Source organism: Choristoneura fumiferana, chromosome 7 (assembly GCF_025370935.1).
Source record: "Choristoneura fumiferana chromosome 7, NRCan_CFum_1, whole genome shotgun sequence".
Taxonomy (NCBI): Eukaryota; Metazoa; Arthropoda; class Insecta; order Lepidoptera; family Tortricidae; genus Choristoneura; species Choristoneura fumiferana.
Genome location: NC_133478.1, coordinates 11,299,116 through 11,319,685, shown reverse-complemented (window position 1 = coordinate 11,319,685; position 20,570 = coordinate 11,299,116). Strand labels below are relative to the sequence as shown.

The 20,570-nt window shown below is 37.2% G+C and overlaps 1 protein-coding gene across 1 annotated transcript; it reads right to left on the bottom strand.

Annotated features, from left to right (window-relative positions):
- Positions 1-115: 115 nt before the first annotated feature.
- Positions 116-19,859, bottom strand: Dip-C (dipeptidase C). The gene is made up of 13 exons (XM_074090169.1): positions 19,631-19,859; positions 19,331-19,510; positions 19,047-19,238; positions 18,164-18,211; positions 17,961-18,022; positions 17,627-17,671; positions 10,474-10,549; positions 9,173-9,366; positions 7,604-7,738; positions 3,575-3,689; positions 2,467-2,658; positions 1,137-1,288; positions 116-247 (listed from the first exon to the last, which is right to left on the bottom strand). Exons 2-13 carry the CDS (start codon positions 19,499-19,501, stop codon positions 199-201), a joined length of 1,431 nt encoding a protein of 476 aa, XP_073946270.1. The 5' UTR covers positions 19,502-19,510; positions 19,631-19,859; the 3' UTR covers positions 116-198.
- Positions 19,860-20,570: the final 711 nt, after the last annotated feature.

Genomic DNA, 20,570 nt, shown 5'->3' with positions numbered 1-20,570 from the left:
AAGCGAGTCATTATTGCACAATTGCCGTGATTAAATAAGTAAATAAATTATATAAAATAATACTTATACATAATGATTAACTTTATAATGATCAACATTATGTATAATATGAAAATAAAATCATTTGCTTATCTATATTTTTACATAATTACAACAATATAATATAATTATTAGCCCAGTTTGATGATTTATTCATATTCACTTGAAGTTTGCTCCGTTCGCCATGAAATCCTCTATCTCAGCAACGCTGCAAGCAAAGATATTATTTAAGTACTAGGTAGACACTGGTGAAATAAAATTTAAAATACTTGACTCCTTTTTGTTTCATTCAATCTCCTTGACTAAACACACCATTGTTACTTTTTATATCACATCAAAGAAACACCATTTTTAATACTGTATTTCATTGTCATGCAACAGTTTTTTTAACTTGTGATACGAAAAAAAAAACATTAAATATATATTTTGAACTACTACTACCGCTACCCGGCCAAAAGTTGCACTCAGTAAAATTACATGGTTGTAAACGAAGTTCTTAATTTTTACAATTTTATTATGTTTTTTTGAATGTACAGTCGAGTTCAAAAACTTGTGAGCAAAATTTTGATCAAATATAACACGACTATTGTTAACGGCGTAAAAGCGTATTCAGATATTTTTGATCAAATTTTTGCTCACAAGTTTATGAAATCGACTGTACTTGCATTGGCGTTCAAACTACATATACAATACAAATACAAATATACAAATATTTTATTCATATAACATTGTACACGGTAATTATTATTTAAATATACAATAGGATATACTAGGACATATAAACGTGTGCCTGAACTAGGATTCCCTGTGTTTCAGGCTAAATAGATCAAAAAGTTTATCTTAATTATTCACAATGCAGGATTTAAAATAAATTAGGTTCATAATAACTAGTAAATTACACTATATGTACGTACATAATAAATTTCAAGTCAATCCTATTACTAGAAGTGGGTGGAATTCGTAATTTGAACGTACGAACGTTGCAAATTAAACATCGTGAGAAAACCGATTCTATAAAGCATATGGAGTTAGCGGGGAAGTAAGGAAAATTAGTGTAGTTCAGTCATCACAGTAAAGTCAAGTCAAGGGTAACTCACGTCCTCGGCACTTGAGTCATGTTCTCGACGCCACTGTCTGTTATGAGCACGTCATCCTCGATGCGCACGCCGCCGGAGCCGTGGAAGCGCTCCACCGCCTCCCAGTTGAAGAAACGCGACTGCTCCGGGTTGTTCTTAGCGCCGTTTAACAGCTGGAACGATTTTCAATGGACTTGGTCAGGCAACCAACGGAACCACTCAGTGCCATTGACGCCCCCAGCGTCTTGGTGGACCCTAATATAATGCCGCAGACGCCGATGGCGTCCAATTTGTAATGAAGATTGCATGGTAATTCTGATCAGTGTCCTGTGGTAAATGTATAAGCCTACATTTAACTTTTAGAATGTCCAGCTGTTGTCGGTATTAGGATAGCAAAAAAAATGTTTTTACTTCGATTTCATCTCGGATGCCGTGAACGACGATGGGCGTCTGTCTATAGAAGCGTCGGCATCGCGGCAAAATACGTAATCTGGCGTTCGGCAATGAATGGGTACGTAAGCCCTATGGCGATACTAATGTTCTGCTATTTAATATTCTGCAGAAGTATATTCGGCGAAAAGAGTGTTCTGCCTGCTATTTAATATTCTGAGAAATGACTATTATTCGAACTGATAATTATGCAAAGTTATGATTATGCAAAAGTATCATTCGGCTAAAAAAAGTTATGAGATACCTGTTATGTGAAGTGTATTTCGGAGAATCGATATTATGCAAGATAAAGGGAACCCCATGGAATCATTGAGTTTCGTAACACACGAGAAGCGGCGGAAAATAGACTACTAATATGTCCTCCAGCTAAAAATCCCAGTCACCACCACCACGTGCGATTGTTTAATTCATGGACATTATCCTATAAGGCCCTGTCCGCACTGCGATTTTTTTCCGCGCGAATGATATTCCGCGCGAATGATATTCCGCGCTTTACATACAATTTCTTTGCGATTTTTTTTCCGCCCGTGCGGATACTCGTATAAGATTCAATGTGTTACAGAAATGCGAGGAAAAAACCGCGCGGAAAAAGTTAGCAGTGCGGACAGGGCCCAAGAGTTTCCTAACACACGAGAAAGGGCGGTTGAAACGCTTAAGAGCCCCACCGTGTGGCCGTATTGTCTAACGCTCTGACGTTCGCAATCGCATTCATCATCTCTTTCTACCTTCAACTTATGCCGTATTAAAACAGCAGTGAAAACGATTTTGATTTAATTAAACAATAAGGCCTGGTATCTATGGCGTGGGCAGCGCTAGTGCTGGTGGCGCGCTGCTGGGGCGCAAACTACCAACTGCTTACCCTGGAATCGACCTCAATACCTGGTATATGCACTGTACTGACCGGCGGTATGAAGTAGCAGCCGGGCTCTATAGTAAGCACCATGCCGGGCAGCAGTTGGCGCGCAGTACGCAGGCGGGAGAGGGGCGGCGCGGGGCGCGGCGGGCAGCCCGGCAGGTAGCCGCCCACGTCGTGGACGTCCAGCCCTAGGAAGTGCCCGAGCCCGTGCGGCTGCAGGACGCCGTTTACGCCTGCCTGACAAATAGAATAAAAACCTTCAGAATCACACTCCTTGCTAGCGCAATCTGGGGGCACGTCCATTTATGACAAAGTTTTGATGTTCCCATGGATAGTTAATGATGGAACATCAAACCTAATCCGCTCAGCAATTTGGAGCTAATTTAGACATAGACACCAATGTAGAATTTGCTTACAGATCTAGTGATGTTTTTAATATCTTGCTTACTCAATAAGTCTCAGTAAACTTCGGTAAGCTAGTTGCGAAAGCAAAATAAATACGAACTTTAAATAATTTATTGAATCAGGCGTTTCTTTGCGGAGGTGTTGCTGTGCGTGGGCCGCGTGCATGTCGCAGAGCGCGCGTTGAAACCAAAAGACGGTCGCATTGCCGGCCAGCGGCCTGCAAGGTTGTATGAAATCTCATTGCAGGCCACTAGTGACCGCGCGGAGGCAGGCGAGCCCCAGCGCCTACAGCGCAATACTTCTCAGCCTATTATTTGTAACACAACGTCAATATTTCATGTTATTTTTGAGAAAATAGTACATTACTGCAGATGCCATGAAGTAAGGGATTGATGGACGAGTTCAGGGAAGCGAAGCGATGCGATGCGATGCGATGCGATGTATGGATGGATGGATGGATGAAATATTTCCTCACATTGTTTGAGAAAAGCACTATACAAACCTCGGCCAGAACAGGGATTGCTTGACTCGTTTTATCCCGTCTACCCCGAACTCGTCCATCAATCCCTTACTTCATGGCCTCTGCAGTAATGTACTATTAATCATAATTTTGACTCGAAATGTAGTCATTGCGCGGTACACTTTGAACATCGATCAATGCATGGAAACAATTAATAACATTCGTTAGAAATCGCTGTCATAGTCATAACAATAATATCTTGATCTCAAATATAGCATTTTTCCTTACTTTAATCATATCTTCGACGTCGCCGTTCAACAGACCACCTTTTTTCAGATGTTCCAGCATCGCCCGATTCGCGACCAGGTGCATTTCGTCCCACATCACCCCAGGTTTAGCTGCCCTGCAATTTATAATTGTGTAATCAGAACTTATTCTGAACCGAACGAAATATTTTGCCACTGTCTCCTACGATAGCTACGCCACTGCGATCTGGTGAACGTCGAATGCCTACGCGTTCACAAAAACAATAGATCCAAGGCAAAGACACACGTATTTTCGTAAGAAAGTATACTGGAAATACGGGCGTTTTAAAGTCACAACCTACAAATCGATGGCAGCAAAGTAGATACGGACATCTACATTTTTTCAAAAATGCTTTTTTACAAAAAATAACTTATTTCAACTATATCTATAAGTCTGTTAAAAAAATATTTCAAATTTCAAAATAATGAAGAAAATTTGGCACGTAAAAGAAAACATCTACACTAGCTTTTGAAAAAACATCGCAGTAGAAACGGACATTTGAATTTATCCGCTTTTACTTCGGAGCTTTGACAGGATGCTTGTGACGTCAATAAAGTCACATGCCACTTGTCCGTTTATACGTCATACTTTTTGCATATGTCTCAATCTACAAAGTTATTATTTCTAATTTCTATGAGGAAATTATTTGTTTTTTCTTAAAATATTTAAACAAATAGATATATTACTTAACATTGGTTTCATACACTTGTTTGTTTTTTTTTATTTAGACAGCAAATGAATTAAAATTCTTAACCTAAGTAAGTACTTAAGTTTCTATTGCTTGCAGCTTACCGCTTTTTGGAAACGACACGCCTGAACAGATTTTGACTGATGATGACGAGCAATCTGTTTTTTTCCTAATAGGTATATAAGTAGTAGGTAGAATATCGATTATACTATTCATCATCAGCCAATAGCAGTCCGGACATAGGCCTCCCCCATAGACCGCCATTGCGCCCTGTCTTCGGCTAGACACATCCAGCTTTTACCACCAGCCTTTCGCAGATTGTCCCTCTACCTGAACGGAGGGCGTCTTGGACTACGTTTGCCGAGACGCGGTCTCCACTCAATATCTTCAGCGGTTGTCGGTGCTTCAACAGATATGACCCAGCCCACTGCCACTTCAAGTTGTTAATTCTATGAACTATGTCGATGACCTTAGTTCTGTGTCGGATAGTCTCGTTGCGGATTTTATTCTTCAGAAAAACTCCGAGCATAGCTCGTTCCATAGCTGGCAGGGCCGCATTTCAGCTCCGTATGTCATGACGGGTAGGACGCACTGGTTAAAAACTTTCGTTTTCAGACATTACGGTATAATTGACGAAAAAACTCGACATCATTTTCCGAATGCTGCCCAGCCCAGCTGAATCCTTCTCTTGGCCTCCTTCTCAAAGTTGTGTTCTACCTAAGGCTACTGTTACATTATGCTCGTTATTAGCATGCTAATAAGCATGCTAGTACCTGCTGTACCTGTATGACACAGAAAAAGCATGCTTAATAGTAGCAAGCCGTGGTGGCCGAGTGGTTTGACCTATGGCCTCTCAAGCAGAGGATCGTGGGTTCAAACCCGGCTCGCAACTCTGAGTTTTTCGGAATACATGTGCGAAATTACATTTGAAATTTACCACGAGCTTTACGGTGAAGGAAAACATCGTGAGGAAACCTGCACAAACCTGCGAAGCGATTCAATGGTGTGTGTGAAGTTCCCAATCCGCACTGGGCCCGCGTGGGACGCAGCAGTGGGACGTATATAGGCTGGGATTATTATTATTATAATAGTAGCACGTCCCTATGCACACATGCTAGTAAGTAGCATTTGCTGAATAGTAGCATGCTTTCGTGCTAGTAACTAGCATGTGTTGGTACCTTAACTGCAAAATCAGGCCGAGGTATGTGTACTCCGAAACAACATCAAGAAGATTTCCACTAACGATGACGGGCCTCTGATCCATGTGGCCATTGATGACAATTTTGGTATTATCCACATTCATTATAGCATTATATTATTTATACTATTATAGTACATACTGTTTTATTTTTACAGTTTATATTGTTTTGTTTTGGGATATATTTTGTACGTAATTTTATTACTTGTACCTACTGTTGATTTATTTAATTTATTAGTGTAAAACTATAAAAAATAACTTAGTTTTTGAGTACGTAAAAACAATTATGAGTAAACAAAAATAAAACAAAAAAATATTTTTTAATTTAACACATATTTTGAGGGTTTTTAACGAAATAAATGAATTTATATGATAGACAGCGATGAGGTTGAGTGGTAGATAACTCATTTAATAATATGAATAAAATGATTAATGCAAAGTAAATAAAGACATCTAAGTACAAAATTTAATCAAAAAAAGGGTGAATACTCGTTGCATGTTGTTTAGATTATCTCTAAACACTCCTCTAAGTTTTACCGGAGATTCTTACCTTAGCTTATTCGTTTTTTATAACGGAAAAGGCGTTTGTTTCACTACAACGCATAAACGGATATCAGGCAGATGTCTTCCTCTACGTTTAAGCTCTTTCAAAGTAAAAAAAGACATCTACAATTTTTCATTAAAATAATGTTACAGAAATAAAATCTGTTGAACAATCACCAAAGAACATTATTTTAATGCATCATAGAAAATTTCATGGTAATCAGTCCATTAATCTCAAAGTAGTCATTATTTTTTACTAAATACGCTCTCCTGTAAAATAGCTATTTTGTAGATGTCTTCTTTTACTTTGCTGCCATCGAAATATTGTATTTTTAACAGACTTCAAAAAAAAGGAGGAGGTTATCAATTCGGTTGTATTTTTTTTTAAATGTTTTTTACCTCAGAACTCAGTCATTTATGAACCGATTTGAAACTTTTTTTTTAGCAGCAAATTAGGATCTGATGATCGGATCTTAAGGAAATCGAGGGAACTCTTCAAATATTGTAGGGACACCTATGATAATTTGGATATATTTAGCAGTAACTCGTGCATTTGCTATTGAAAATCATCATTTGGTGAAGTGAAACTGATGATGAAGACACAGTTGACCATCGGAGTTACTACTCAATAACAAGTATTTCACGGGTTGAATTTTAATTACTTTGAACACAGTTGCTAAGTAATTTATGCTCCTCGTAATGCATATAGTAAAACGGGTGGTGATCCGAAGCACCAGGACTCCTCAATAATGAACGTCTCCGCATCGGAAAAAGCAATCGTTCCTAAAAGGTGACGAGCAGTTGATATAAACTATTGTATCTACACCAAAAAGCGTGAAAAAAAAATTATAACCAAAAATTGAACCGACTTGAACCATGAAAATAATTTTCTACCAGTCTGAAGTCGGTCGGTGCCTCAGCACGAGCCAGCAGGAGTGAACCTATAGTCTATAGTCATCTACCTTAATTACGCACTTTATATTGGGCTTCAACACTCCTGCTGGCTCGTGCTAAGGCACCAACCAACTTCAGACTGGTAGAAAATTATTTTCATGGTTTTTTGTAGTCGGTTCAATTTTTTGTTATAAAATTTTAAGTAGATGTAATTAAAAACTGTCCTTCATACTTTAGGCTTAGGACTGTCAGCAGTTTGTTTCAATGATAAACAAAAAATGTTAAAATTTAAGTTAAATATCTTGTAATAATGCTTGTTTGTGTTGAGGTAACACTGTCAGGCCCGTGGTCTGGCTGGACGCTGCGTGCCACCTAAATTTCCAGTCTAAATTTTATCGTTCGTTCTTTCCGAGCTCATTACGTTTGAGCGTTGGGATATACCGGATCACGCTAGACTCTAGCGAGATAAGGTTTTGGCGGAAAAGAACTACTAGTCGACGTTGCGGACTCTGGGTTCCAGGTGGGCTTGTGCGACCCCCTTGACATGACCCCCCGCACGGTTGTCCTTAACAATTTCGAGTCGCCGTATTAAGAAATACTCGTACAAAGACTCGTAGTACTCGTTAAAAGACGGCCCGGGCGGGAACGCGTCGCGTAAATACGTCTCACCTCATCTAACAATACTCACTCAATAACAGCGTCCCTGGCGGACAGCACAGCTTCGTAGATCAGTTTCTGGTCGTCAGTGAACTTGCCGTTGGCCGGGAACGAGCACGTGATATCCGCCGCATAGCCGGCGTAGTTGCCTCCCATGTCGAATAGGCTGGAACAAACATTTAACCTTAACAAGTTACCTGTCCCTGTCCCCCATGATGTCCTCCATGTCGTTAACACTAATCAATGGGAGGTTAAACAGCCCCTTAGGCTTGTTTATTATGTGCCCGAATATGGGTTCGCTTCGTAGTAGAGTTTGGGACTAGCATGACCTCCGCTTACGCACGAAAATATCTGTGTATAAAGCAATCATTCTGCCAATCTTGCTATAATGCCACATAAACTTGGTGCCTTTATAGAAGTGACATAAAGGGCCACTGTCTCCGATACATAGTGCAAAATTTATTTATTTATTCATTCATTGCATATACACAGCAGTATACATAGCAGTTGTTACAATTCGGTATTAGTCACATGTGACGCCCTGCAAGCGCACAGCAACATGAGAGGTTACTACATCATAATTATATCACCCAATTATCATCTTAAAAATATTCTACATACATTGAAGAGTATTAACATCTTATTAATTTATTTCAGGATTCATTTATATTTTCATTGAAGTAATCTCTTAAGTTATAAAAACACCTGTTGATGAGGAATGCTTAACTGTTTAGAAAATATCACCGGTTTGTCCAAGTTCTTAATTGAGTTTGGTAAATGGTTGTAAACTTTAATCATCATATACTTGCTCGTTTTCCTTCCAGTCGTATAAAAAAAAATATATATATAGTGTGGGCTGGAGTTAACCAGCTTCATTTTGGAGAAAGGCAATTAAAGTTTATTGAGATTTCTATTGTACGTTCCACGAGTCCATTTTAACATTTTGTATGCGATAATGCATCCCTTTGGATACAGGACTAAAGAGTAACACAGTTTCGGTATCCAAATGTATGCACTGGACTGGTAACGTGTAGCCCAGTAAAAATTGTGCAAGTTGTGTTACATAGCGAGGCCGTAAAGCGAACGAGTAGGTACGAAGTGGTCAATCGAACCAACCAGCAATCTTGCTTTCATAGAAACAGCAGAGTTCTACGAGCGTTGCATGAGAGATCGTAAGCAAGAAATTTTAATGAATTGTACCTAATCGTAAGCATGCAGACCAGTCGATAAAGATATCGGTTTATAAAAAAATTCTATTCTAACACTGATAGCAGTTGAAATGCTCGTAGAACTACCCAGGAATAGTGTTAATTAAATTTATTCAAATAAATCGATTCAATTAATCAGAAACTATTAATGCAGCAGGGCCATGCGTCGCTTGCTACAGTGTAACCGTCCCTGCAGGGCTATTACGAAACTCGAAGTTCGTGTACGAGAGCGAGAGGGAGTGCACGACACGAACTTCGAGTTTCGTAGTAGTCCTGCTGTTACTCTCGTATTAATAGTGCGTCAGAGGGACGGAACGACACAAACTTCGATTTTCAAATTTCGGAGTATCCCCGCAGATACGAACAGAAACGAACCAGATCTTTACACTTACCACATTTCCCCCTGTTGTATGGGCTTGGTGTTAGGTGCTCCGGCGTGGCCGTAATGGAGTGTGGCGCCGTTGTGGCCTGAGCCACAGATGCACGTATACGACACGTGGCGACATCCCCCCACGCGGTAGCAATGGTCTAAGAAGATCGACTCGCATTGGTACTCTATTAGACCGGGTTTGGTGAACAGCATAACCTGAAATCATAGAGTATAGACGTATAGCGACTCGAGTGAGCAAATAGAGAAACTCCAAACATCCTGCCCCTAAACAACGAAGTGCAAAATTCGAACTTCGTATCTTGCCGTCCCGCTGATGCTTATATTATTTTAATACGAGAGTGAGATACGAACGATCGATTTTCGAATTTCGTAGTAGCCCCCCTGTATCGCGCCATCGAAGTTCCTAAACTCGGACGCATATTATTATATACAACTTTCGACGCTCGCTTGCTTCAGATTTCGACGCTTAGGCATAACATCTGTCTGGAGAGAGCCAATCGCCCCACAGACGCTAGGAGAGTTTTTTTAAATGGATAGCGAAGAGTTAAAAATAGCATTTTATTCTGGCGAGTTATAGGTTTTATTAGGTACAACAGGTAACATTAAAATCAAATTTAATCGAGGTAGCTGTAATCCCATATTTCATATTATAATCTATTCAAATAACATAATAATAATATCTTATCAATTTATTGTTTATTTTACTGTCAATATGATTTTACACATATTAAAGAGACATAATTTTAGAAAACTGACTTGAAATAACTTTTTTTCCTTAGACAGAGGAAGAAGTTCTCAATTTGACTGTATTTTTCTTGTGATATGTACTTCGGAATTGTTTTCAAGGTGAACCGATTTAGACGAATTTTCTTTAACCGACTTCAAAAAAAGAGAAATTTATTTGGTATTTTTTTTTTGATATATTTATTTTCTTCTCGCTTTTTAGTGTAACTTATCTTAGTAATAGTCATTTATAGCGAGCTGCTGACTCGTGTTAAGGCATCGACTTCAAACTGGTTGAAAAATATTTTTATGGTTTTTTTGAACTCCATTTTTTTTTCTCAAATTTAAATTTTCCAGATCGCTTTGTAAACGACTGTGTAAAAAAAAATTTTTTTAAATAGAGTTATTCGAGCGATAGCTAACTCAACTCAGTTTTATCTAAGCAGATTGTATAAACAATGGTTATTCAATTGATTAACAGTGTAGGTAGGTACACAATAGATCGATACATTAAAACTTAGGTGCCGTGGCAACGATATGACAGAATAATTGATTTATTAGGTATTTTAGTATTATTACCTGCTTGTGAGCATCCGAAGATACTTTAACGACATAACGCATAACGTCTATCTCTTCTGGTGTCTTGATCACTCGTCTGAAACATAAATATTTACTAATAAATAAATAAATACCGATTGACCTAGTCTCAAACTAAGAAAAGCTTGTTATGAGTACTAGGCAATGGATAACATACTTAAATTCACATATATATATACACACACACGGTTCACAGTCACAGACGGTTCTGACAGAATATCAGCGCTGCAGGCGTTTAACGCCTCAGCATAATGCTGAGTCAGCGACCGTTTCACTTTTGCGAGGACACACAAAATCATATATTTTAATTTTTTGTATTTCTTTTTTTTTGTTTTATTTGTGTTTGCTGTTGTTGTTTTTTAGTTTGGTTGTATTTGTGTGTCTTTGTGAATGTGAATAAATGTCTTCTATTCTATTCTATTCTATTCTATATATCTTATTCTATTTAAAAATAATACAATAAAACTAACTTGAAATCACCCCCAATTTAAGTTAGTGAAAACTATTGGAATACCCAAAATTATTGAAAATTAGCTATAATATACTCGTAACCTTGTTCAAGGAAGAGGTAGAATTATTACTATTATCAGTCACTCTGTATAATTATGTGCAGCTATACCTACTATGAAGGGTTGTAATGGATGCGGAGGTTAACGGAAGCTGATGCGAAGGTGAAAGTGGATGTGGAAAAAATAGCAGTTCATGTTTTATTGAAATCAAAAAACTCTAAATTTAAAAAAAAAACTGCCAAATCTCACTTGTTTTGGGCTCCATCATGCATGTCACTTAAATAAATTTGAACAAAATAACTTAAAATAATCGTGGTTCACATTAATTCCTGTCGTGTGTTATTTGACATATGCCCGTTGCCTGGGCCCACCCCGATCTCGTTCCCACTTCCCACGCGCCGCGCACTCTTTGGTTCTTGATCGTCGTCAAACGAGAAATAAACCTCCGTTATAATTCCGCTATAAAAATTGCGGAGGCGGAGGCGAAGATACGATTTCTTGCGGAACTTCCGCAGTAACGGAGGCGGAGGCGAAGTTCCGTTACAACCCTATACCTAACCTACTAGAAATGTACTAGGCTATATGATTCACTTTATAACAAAGACCATATTATTATGTGGATACCTATTATAATACAACAGTTACAATTATTATGAGCGACCTAGCCTATAATAGATACTGCATCTTAAATACCTAGGTCAGGCGTTTTCAACCTTTTTGTTTTAACGGCACACTTTTCGTTCATCAAAGATTTATGGCACACCAGTAAAAAATAGCCAAGTGCGAATCGGGCTGGCGCGTAGAGGGTTCCACCCGCTCTGCCATTCCTTCCTTCCGCTCCTTACCATAACAACCTGACAACTCGAATCGCACACGCCACGACTCTGACACTTATACTATTTAATACGAGAGCGGGAGGGACCGCACGACACGAACTTCGAGTTTCGTAGTAGCCCTGCAGTTGTTTTCGTACTATTTTCTCATTAAAATATTCATGATTGTAGTGTATACTTCGCGGCAATCGCGGCACACGTCTGACCTAGGTATTACGGAATAGATACCACTACTCAAGCAAGATAATGCATAATTTAATGACATTCTGCATTTATTTTTCTGTACAGGCTGGGTAGGTTGAACTGAATTCCCCTAAAATGGTTAATCGAAATTTTTGATTCAGTGTTGTCACAACATCCACATACATCAATCAGTAAGTACTTATATGGAAACATTTGTCAAACACAATGAAAAAAACCCTGGAAAATTTACAGGGGTGTTTAACAGTCACATTAACCCAGAAAAATATCCGGATTTTTTTTAGACACCGCCTATACTGCAACACTTTATACTGAGGGGGAGGCTCCAATAGAGAGATCTCTCTCCAGGCAGGTGTTATGCCTGGGGACCGAAGTCCGAAGGACGATCATCGGAAGTTGTAGGTATATTGCGTCCGAAAAGAAACTTCGATAGCGCCATGTCGGACTCGGTTTGAAGTTTCTATATGTGCTCACTAGATGGCGTTGTATTGTACATTGCTGTGATAATATGTCGATAACATTTTAGCAAGCTATTTATTTTAATGTCATATAAACAGTATAGAACATAATTTATGCCTGTTTGTTATCAGAAAACAATCAACTGATAAAAGGAAGTTTTGCAACTGTTGTTGAACATACCTACTTGGAAACTAATCAATGTAGGTATATAGATGTAGTTGGGTGAAGACAATGGGACAATAATGATAATTAATAAGTTTTGTTAAGAGTCCACCCACGCCAAACGGCGCGAGCGGTTTTGTACCTCACCCCCGCGACCCCTCTGAGATAGATCGCGTGCAACCGCGATTTGTTCGTAGGTGTTGTCTGACAGCGACGCGTTTTCGCGCGCAGCGCGGCGAAATACGGTACCGCTAAAGTTTTTCAGAAATGTCAAAACGATCGTTTGTTATGGAGTTTGTATTGAATACGTCATAGACTGACTGCTATGACAAGGCTATGACGTTACAATTTCCCACGTTCAAACTGATTCAATTTTATGTACTTAGGTACTTAGGTAATTCGTTTTTATTAACTTGAAAATAGCCAAAATTACGAAAAATGTGAAAATTCGGTTATTATGAGTATTTTCAAAGCTGCATTCCAATACAATACAATGACTCTTTATTGTACTCCGGTCTGAGTGGAGAGCCTTGGGAGAGGCCTATTATGTCCAGCAGTGGACGTCTTTCGGGTGACACAATACTAAAGTTCACCTAACTTTTATTTTCTTAGGTACACTTTAATTTATTTATGGCCTATGAAATACACCTACATTTCTAAAAGTGTATTAGTAATTTCTTGCTAGAGAAATACCTATATCAAAATATTAAAAATTAAGCAAGATATATTTCTCAAAATGTAGACAAAACTGAAGATAACTTATAATACCTATACTCATTTAGGTAGGTATACACTAAAATATTGATCCATTTGCAGATAGGTATCGATTTTTTATTTGAAAACCAAAAACCTCATTTGCTTCGTACAGTCGGATAAAACATTCAAAGGACATAACATTGCCTGGCGGGCAATTTTTTCAATCACAAGTGGACATTATATTGAGTAAAATTACCCACGTTTATAATTTTATAAAGCACTTACGTTTACAAACTTAAATTTGAATAAACACAAAATAAACATTGTACTTTGCTCTGATAACTGTTATTTTTATATGTTTTATGTACAATAGAGAGTTATAAACCCTTTATTGAACAAAAAATACTCATTCGTGACAATCGATTTTATAAGAAAATGGCCCTAAGGCAAAGTTGACGGTTTTTTGCCCAAAATTCAGAACCAACATAAAAAATACAACCGAATTGATAACCTCCTCCTTTTTTCTGAAGTCAGTTAAGCTCAGGCTTCTAATAGACTCTCGTTAATAATCCCCTTTTTACAGCCCTTAATGCACAATGTACTTTTGTGTCAATATTAGTTCCAATTCCAAATATTACCCGCTACGATCCTGTTACAACAAGGCCATAGTCGGTAGGAAAATACAAACTGAAATATAGATGCACAGAAAAACCAGAAAAAGAGACCAGCATCCTCAGCATGACAGAGGTGTCAACTTCTAGATTTTTTCTCGCCTGCTTGCCTAAAATTTTCCAGGCGTTACTCCAAACAGGGGACAGGGGGTCCTGTCAAAAATCAGCAATTTGTATTCAATCAGTGTTCTATCAATGTCGTATGTATACAAACACCTCTATATTATGTTTGAGTTTTCTAATAATTTTATCATATTTATGAGTTAAACGCTAATAACCAATAACAAATTATAACAACAACAGTTTGTATATGACACTAAAAACACCGATTGAATACAGAACTAGGCCACGTATGTCCCTTATTTTTAATAGGAAGTACCACCTACAAAACTTTGATATTTCGTCAAGTAGTAGGTCAATGTATGGTTAATTCTTAGAAAAAAAAGTTAGAGGTGTCACTACTTCAAAACCAAATAAAAGAAATGTGTCTTTTTATTTGGACTTTTTTTTAATTTATATGATTTTTGAGTGACGATGTAAATCTATATAAAGAACAACTTTAAAATTTGAAACAAATCGCTTGATTACATACTGATAATAAATACATTAAAAAACAAAAGTCAAGAACTGACACAAGTAGGTAGGATATTCATACTCAACATAAATATTCTTGGAGATACGAGTACTCGCAGAAAAAACTGTGCCCATTTGATAAAAGGGACGGCTTACTAGAAAAACCAAACTATGAACTGTTACCTAACGACTAAATGCAATCACTTTGTCTGAATTAATAAATTATTTACTATTTTAATTGTCCTGTAGATTTATAAAACTGGAGTAAGAGTGGAGAAAATTACGTATAAAGAAAGAAAGAAGGATATTTTATTAACACTAATACAAAAAGCACAAAGTGCAGTATTTGAACCTGTAAGTGAGAACTTTTTCTACCATTATAACGCATGTGGGCAATGTTGTCTAAATAACTTTGCCCGTTATAAAATTCAATCAATAAGTTACTTTGCCCAACGATTAATAAAGTAAATATTTGTTTTATATAAGTCATGTTATTTAGTGGGTGTCTCAAAATAATGTAGGTACTTACTGTACTAAAATAGTGCTTGTGTAGTGTAGATGTATCATCATATTAAATATAATGACCCGGATAACTCACGTCTTAAATCGAGTTTAGCTCGACATGTTATATTACCGTTTATAAAAGGGGTGACGGATAAAATCGGACACTTGTTACGCCGAAGATATAGCATCAAGTCGATTTCCGTCCTCATATGCAGCTCAGACAGTTGGTACGTTCGCCGAAGGATAAGGAGCCCCTGAGTGGCCCGGGGTATATATGATTCCCTGTGCCTGTGGCAAGAGCTATATTGGAGAGACTGGACGAAACGTTTCCACAGGGTATCGGAGCACATACGCAGTATGAGGAACAGGACGACAAGGGGTCTGCTGTGGCGAGCACTCAATGAACTCGGATTCGACGCACTATATCAGATTTGATAAGGTATCTGTACTTGCGAGAGAGAAATTTTTCATTCCGCGGAAAGTGCGTGAAGCCATCGAGATTAGTCGTCGGCTGAATTTCAACCGGGATAGTGGTTGGACGGTACCTCCGAGTTGGAAACGGTGTTAAATACTCGTGCTGCGTCATCGGTGTGTGTGAACGTACCTTTACAGAGCGATATTGTTAGTGTTGTGTGCTACCCTACATTTGACAGTTGTAATGATGATGAAAACGCGGGTAGTTGTGTGCCGGTGTCAGTTTCGTCGGGTAGTCGCGCGAGCAGAGCGGCGGCGCGCAGTGCGCGTGTTGCAGCAGCCGCTGAGTCGCGTTGCTCCGAAGACGAAGGGCTACGGATTAGCCCGAAACATGTCGAGCTAAACTCGATTTAAGACGTGAGTTATCCGGGTCATTATATTTAATATGAGTGAGTCTCACGGTAGTTTCTTGTTCAAAATAGATGTATCATCATCTGGTTCAGAGACCTCAGTGCGTTTTTTAACTGTAGAACATGTTAATCCAGGGTATTTATTACCTGTATGGCAAATTTCATGCAAATCCGTTCAGTAGTTTCTACGTGAAAGAGTAACAAACATCCATCCATCGCCATACTTAAAAAAAATGTTTAGATTTTTTTTTGTAGAGAATTTTATGTAGATTACTTATGTTTTAGAACATTTTTTGCTGTGGTTTACGAGTTATTTACGAAAAACTAAATGGGACTTTTACACAAACTCCTCCCCACCCGTTAGCTCTACCCCCACCCATCAGTACCTACTTTTAGTATGTGGTCTGAAACACCATCCCCTACAACTATGCCAAAATTGACTTATACGCGAGATTTCCCCGGAGAGGCAGTTTTTGGTCTTCGTTGGGTAGGCTATGTACTCGTACCAGACACGTATTAAGTTTGAACACATGTCCTATATTCCTACTATGGTAGTTATCTGTTTATAAGTAATAGACAAAATATGGAGCCAATAAAACTATTTAGACTACTAACCAATTTTTCTGTACTTACCTAATTCTTGTAAACAACACACTTACTTTACAACTTCTGACATCTTCTGACATGTTGTCTGTCATTGTACGAGTATGAGGGCTTCTTGTTTTTTTTGTGCGTTATTTAATTTATTTCTCGGTGTTGACTATCCTAAAACACCTTAAATACCCAAAATACAGTGATAACGTAATTTAATAATAATTTCCTTACTCATAGATTGAGTGTTATGAAAGAAGTGTAAATGTAAAAGTTTTTTTTCGTAAATGAATTTTGTGGAGAAAAAGCGACGCAGGTCAATCAGGCAGAGCACCTAAGCGCTCACTGTTTATCTGCGTAGAAGTGACAGAGAAGCAATATGTCGTCGGCGTGGCGTAAGTCTTTGCTCATCAAAAATTTGGAAATAAAATAAATGCAAAGAAATTACGATTTAGATTTAAGAAATAACACGACAGATATTATTATTACGTTTTGTTTGTAAATCAGACTTAGTAATTTGATTATAGTGTCTTTATAAATAACGGAGTATTTTTGGTTTCTAAATCAAAGTAAGAGCTCACTTTGGCAATAAAATCTATCGAGCCAAATTAGTTTAATCGTGTTTTGAAAGCAACGACTAACTCAGGAATACGATCAAGATTATTGTAATATTTTTTATTGCCACGAAGTACACCAATTTTATACCACGTCTGTTTAAAAATAGCAGTGAGTGCGTAGGTCGCCTCTTAAATAAAAATTTCAATATCAGTTTTTTGGAATAAAAAAGGAACTATTGCAATTTCATTTTCCTTGCTTGTAACATTAATTACCCAAAGGTAATGGTGGAGGAATTACTGCGAATAATCCTCTTTTTTGCTGACTGAATTTTATGTGGACTGTATGTATGTACATGCTTTGATATTCAATATCCATACCTCAAGTCAATCTGATCAGTAGGAGTCTGTGAAATTCAACTTGCAAGATTGGACCATGGACCAATAATACCACCACCATTATCTACATAATAGGAATGGATTCTCCTAAGACGCATCCATGACTGAAGAGCTCAAAGAGACCCACAAGTGACTACAGTTAAATAAATAAAAACTTACAGTTCTGCAATGATCGGGAATAATGTTTCGTTGTCCACTTTGAATCTGGAAATAAGTGTTTTTTCATTTAACAATTATATAACTAAATTATTTAAAAAAAAAAACAAAAATAATTGTACAGAACTAATTAGTTTTATTACCAATTTTACACAGTTAACAATATAATTTAAGTGTAATTGCATAGTAATCTTTTGATATTGTATTGTAAACTCTTTTATTGTACATAAAACACATGAAATTAACAAATAACATACATATTATATCTAAGCAAAAACCATTTTTAAATAAAATAAACAATGTTGTTGATTATGCTAATGTCAAATATGTAACTTACTCATCAATTCCTTCAAATACTGCTTCCTTGGCAGTAAGGCCACTATCTGTGTTGGGGCCGCTCTGTGAAATACAATAACATAATGAATTGTGTTTAAATTCAGAAATAGAACCTTAGGAAAAAGAAATAGAACCTTAAACATGTCACATTAAAAGTCTCATTACTCTTAGCCTATTAAGTAGGTTAAAATACAAAAGTATTACCAGTGTCAGTAGAGCGTCTGGGTGCAGTCCTTTGAGAACTTTCGATATCTAGAACAGATCAAACAAAACAATGTCTATCATATTTTTAAAGCTCATCATGGTCTATTCAAACTCCTCACAAAGGGGGTACAAGTATTTTAAGCTGTAAATGTGTATATAATTCTGTATTATTTTGACATTACTTTTGTTACCCAAGGTATCAAACAAACCCCATAAAAGTAAGATTTGGTTACTTATTTAATCTGATCAAGTGTTGTCATACATATTTCTGGATTGTGAGTTTCTTTGCGAACTACTTTCCTCTGGTGCTTGTGTCAATACAGTGTGTGATATGTTTTTATGTGTTTAGTATTAAATGGGTCCCACTGAACAACAGTGTTGTGGCCTGCCGCAACATTAAGCAGCAATGTGCCCTTGCACACACTACATTCCACATGAGGATGTGGCGCAAGGAATATGTTTTTCATTAACCAATAGAAGCGCTTCATTTACCTTGCCTCGCTCTGCTCAGTTGTTTCCACCAGAGATGTGCTGTGCAAGGATATCTAAATGAAGTGTTTCTATTGGTTACTGAAAAACACATAGCTTGCAACACACCCTCGCACATTATTGGTGGAAGCACTGCTATATGCTGATTGGATCCCAATTTGTATTATTCCATACTATTTTTCTGTGTATTAAATACACACCCACACACAAACATCATGCCTGTATTCCCAAATCGGGTAGGCAGAGCACACAAAATGTTACCACTTTGGAGCCACTTTTAGCAATTTTAGGTTATAAGTTTGACAAAAATGGTATGGTATATTAAATATGTTTAAATAATTGGTATGGTTAATCTCTCTCTTTCTCCAAAGTAAAATAAGAGAAATAAACATACCTCATCAACATAATATACATGATCTACACCATAAATTCTTTTGAAGTCATCACAAGTGTGCAGCTTGCCCATCCAGACTTCATACTCGGCTGGCAGTCTCGGTTTGAACAGGTATGATGCAGAAGTACCTGGGTCCAGGGCAAAGAAGCAACCTTCTTCACGGACTCCACACGCCCACGTAAAATATGATTCCTGTTAAAACCATGATGACTGAACAAGATTTCTATTTAGACATTGTTATAATTCATATTTAAACAAAGGTATTATAGTAATAAAAATGTTACCTGTCTAAAAACATATTCTACATCAGTGTCATAATGATTTATACTCTCTCCACCTTGTAGCACAACAATTTGTCCAGGTTTCAACTTTTCTGCTAATCTTTTCCTGTTCTTTGCAAATAATGACAAGGGCACTTCCAAAGTGCCCGGTCCCATAGACCAAGAAGCTGCCATTTCTTTTCACTGCAAGTATAAAATGAAACACTGATAACAATGAACCTAATTGATACGTAAACTTAATATAATTAAGATAAATTACAATGATAACACACTGCAAAGATAGCTATGTCAAGGCTTATTTACCTGGTGATAGCCCCTCATAAGTTTTAAATAAATATAGTAACGATCGTAACGATAGTAACTTTTAAGCCGACATGGCGAGCGGATAAGCGCTATTTATTTTCTTACTTTTATGATGTAAACAAACAAAGGAATAATGGGTTGACACCACGACCGAATTGAGACTGAGACACAATGAAATGAATAACGATGACGAATAAAAAAAATATTATATACGCCACGATCACAAAACATCACGTCAGGAACTGTCAGTGTTTATTACCTAGATTTGCTATCCATCGCTAGATGTCACTAACATATAACTAATGCTTCTAGTCATCAATAGATGGCGTGCCATATCTAATATGTATAACTACTCTTTTTTGCTTTCGGCAGAAACTTCATGAATTTTATGAATAACAAATTAAATTGTGGTTTAATTTGATGTTAAAAAAGACACAGTTATTAAGATAAACAAATAGACATGAACCATATACCTACCATGATATTTATGAAACAAATAAGGATACGACAACTGGTTTTTATCGGTTAGTCATAACAAATTCTTTGAAACTAGGTAGGTATCTTACTCAAGACGACATATTTCTTGCTGTTTTGTTTTGATTATTGTACTTACTAGAAAAGTTGTTTGAGGCGATGCATCAACAGATAATCATGAATAATGTGTGTTCAATTTACATTGACCCAGTAACACGTACCGTCAGCAATTGCTTGAACTAGTTAAGGAAATAGAAAGGAAGATGTGATCAAGGTATTTAATATAGTTTTCACTGTGGAAAGTAATGCTAAGACAATTAAGTATATTTCATAGTAAAATGAAAAAGCAGGTTTAATTTGTATTTATTTATTTTATTACGTATCTAAATCACAAGATCGACGATAAATTAAACTATCTAAAAATCACAAAATGCACTAAAACATGCACACATGTAATACAATGTTT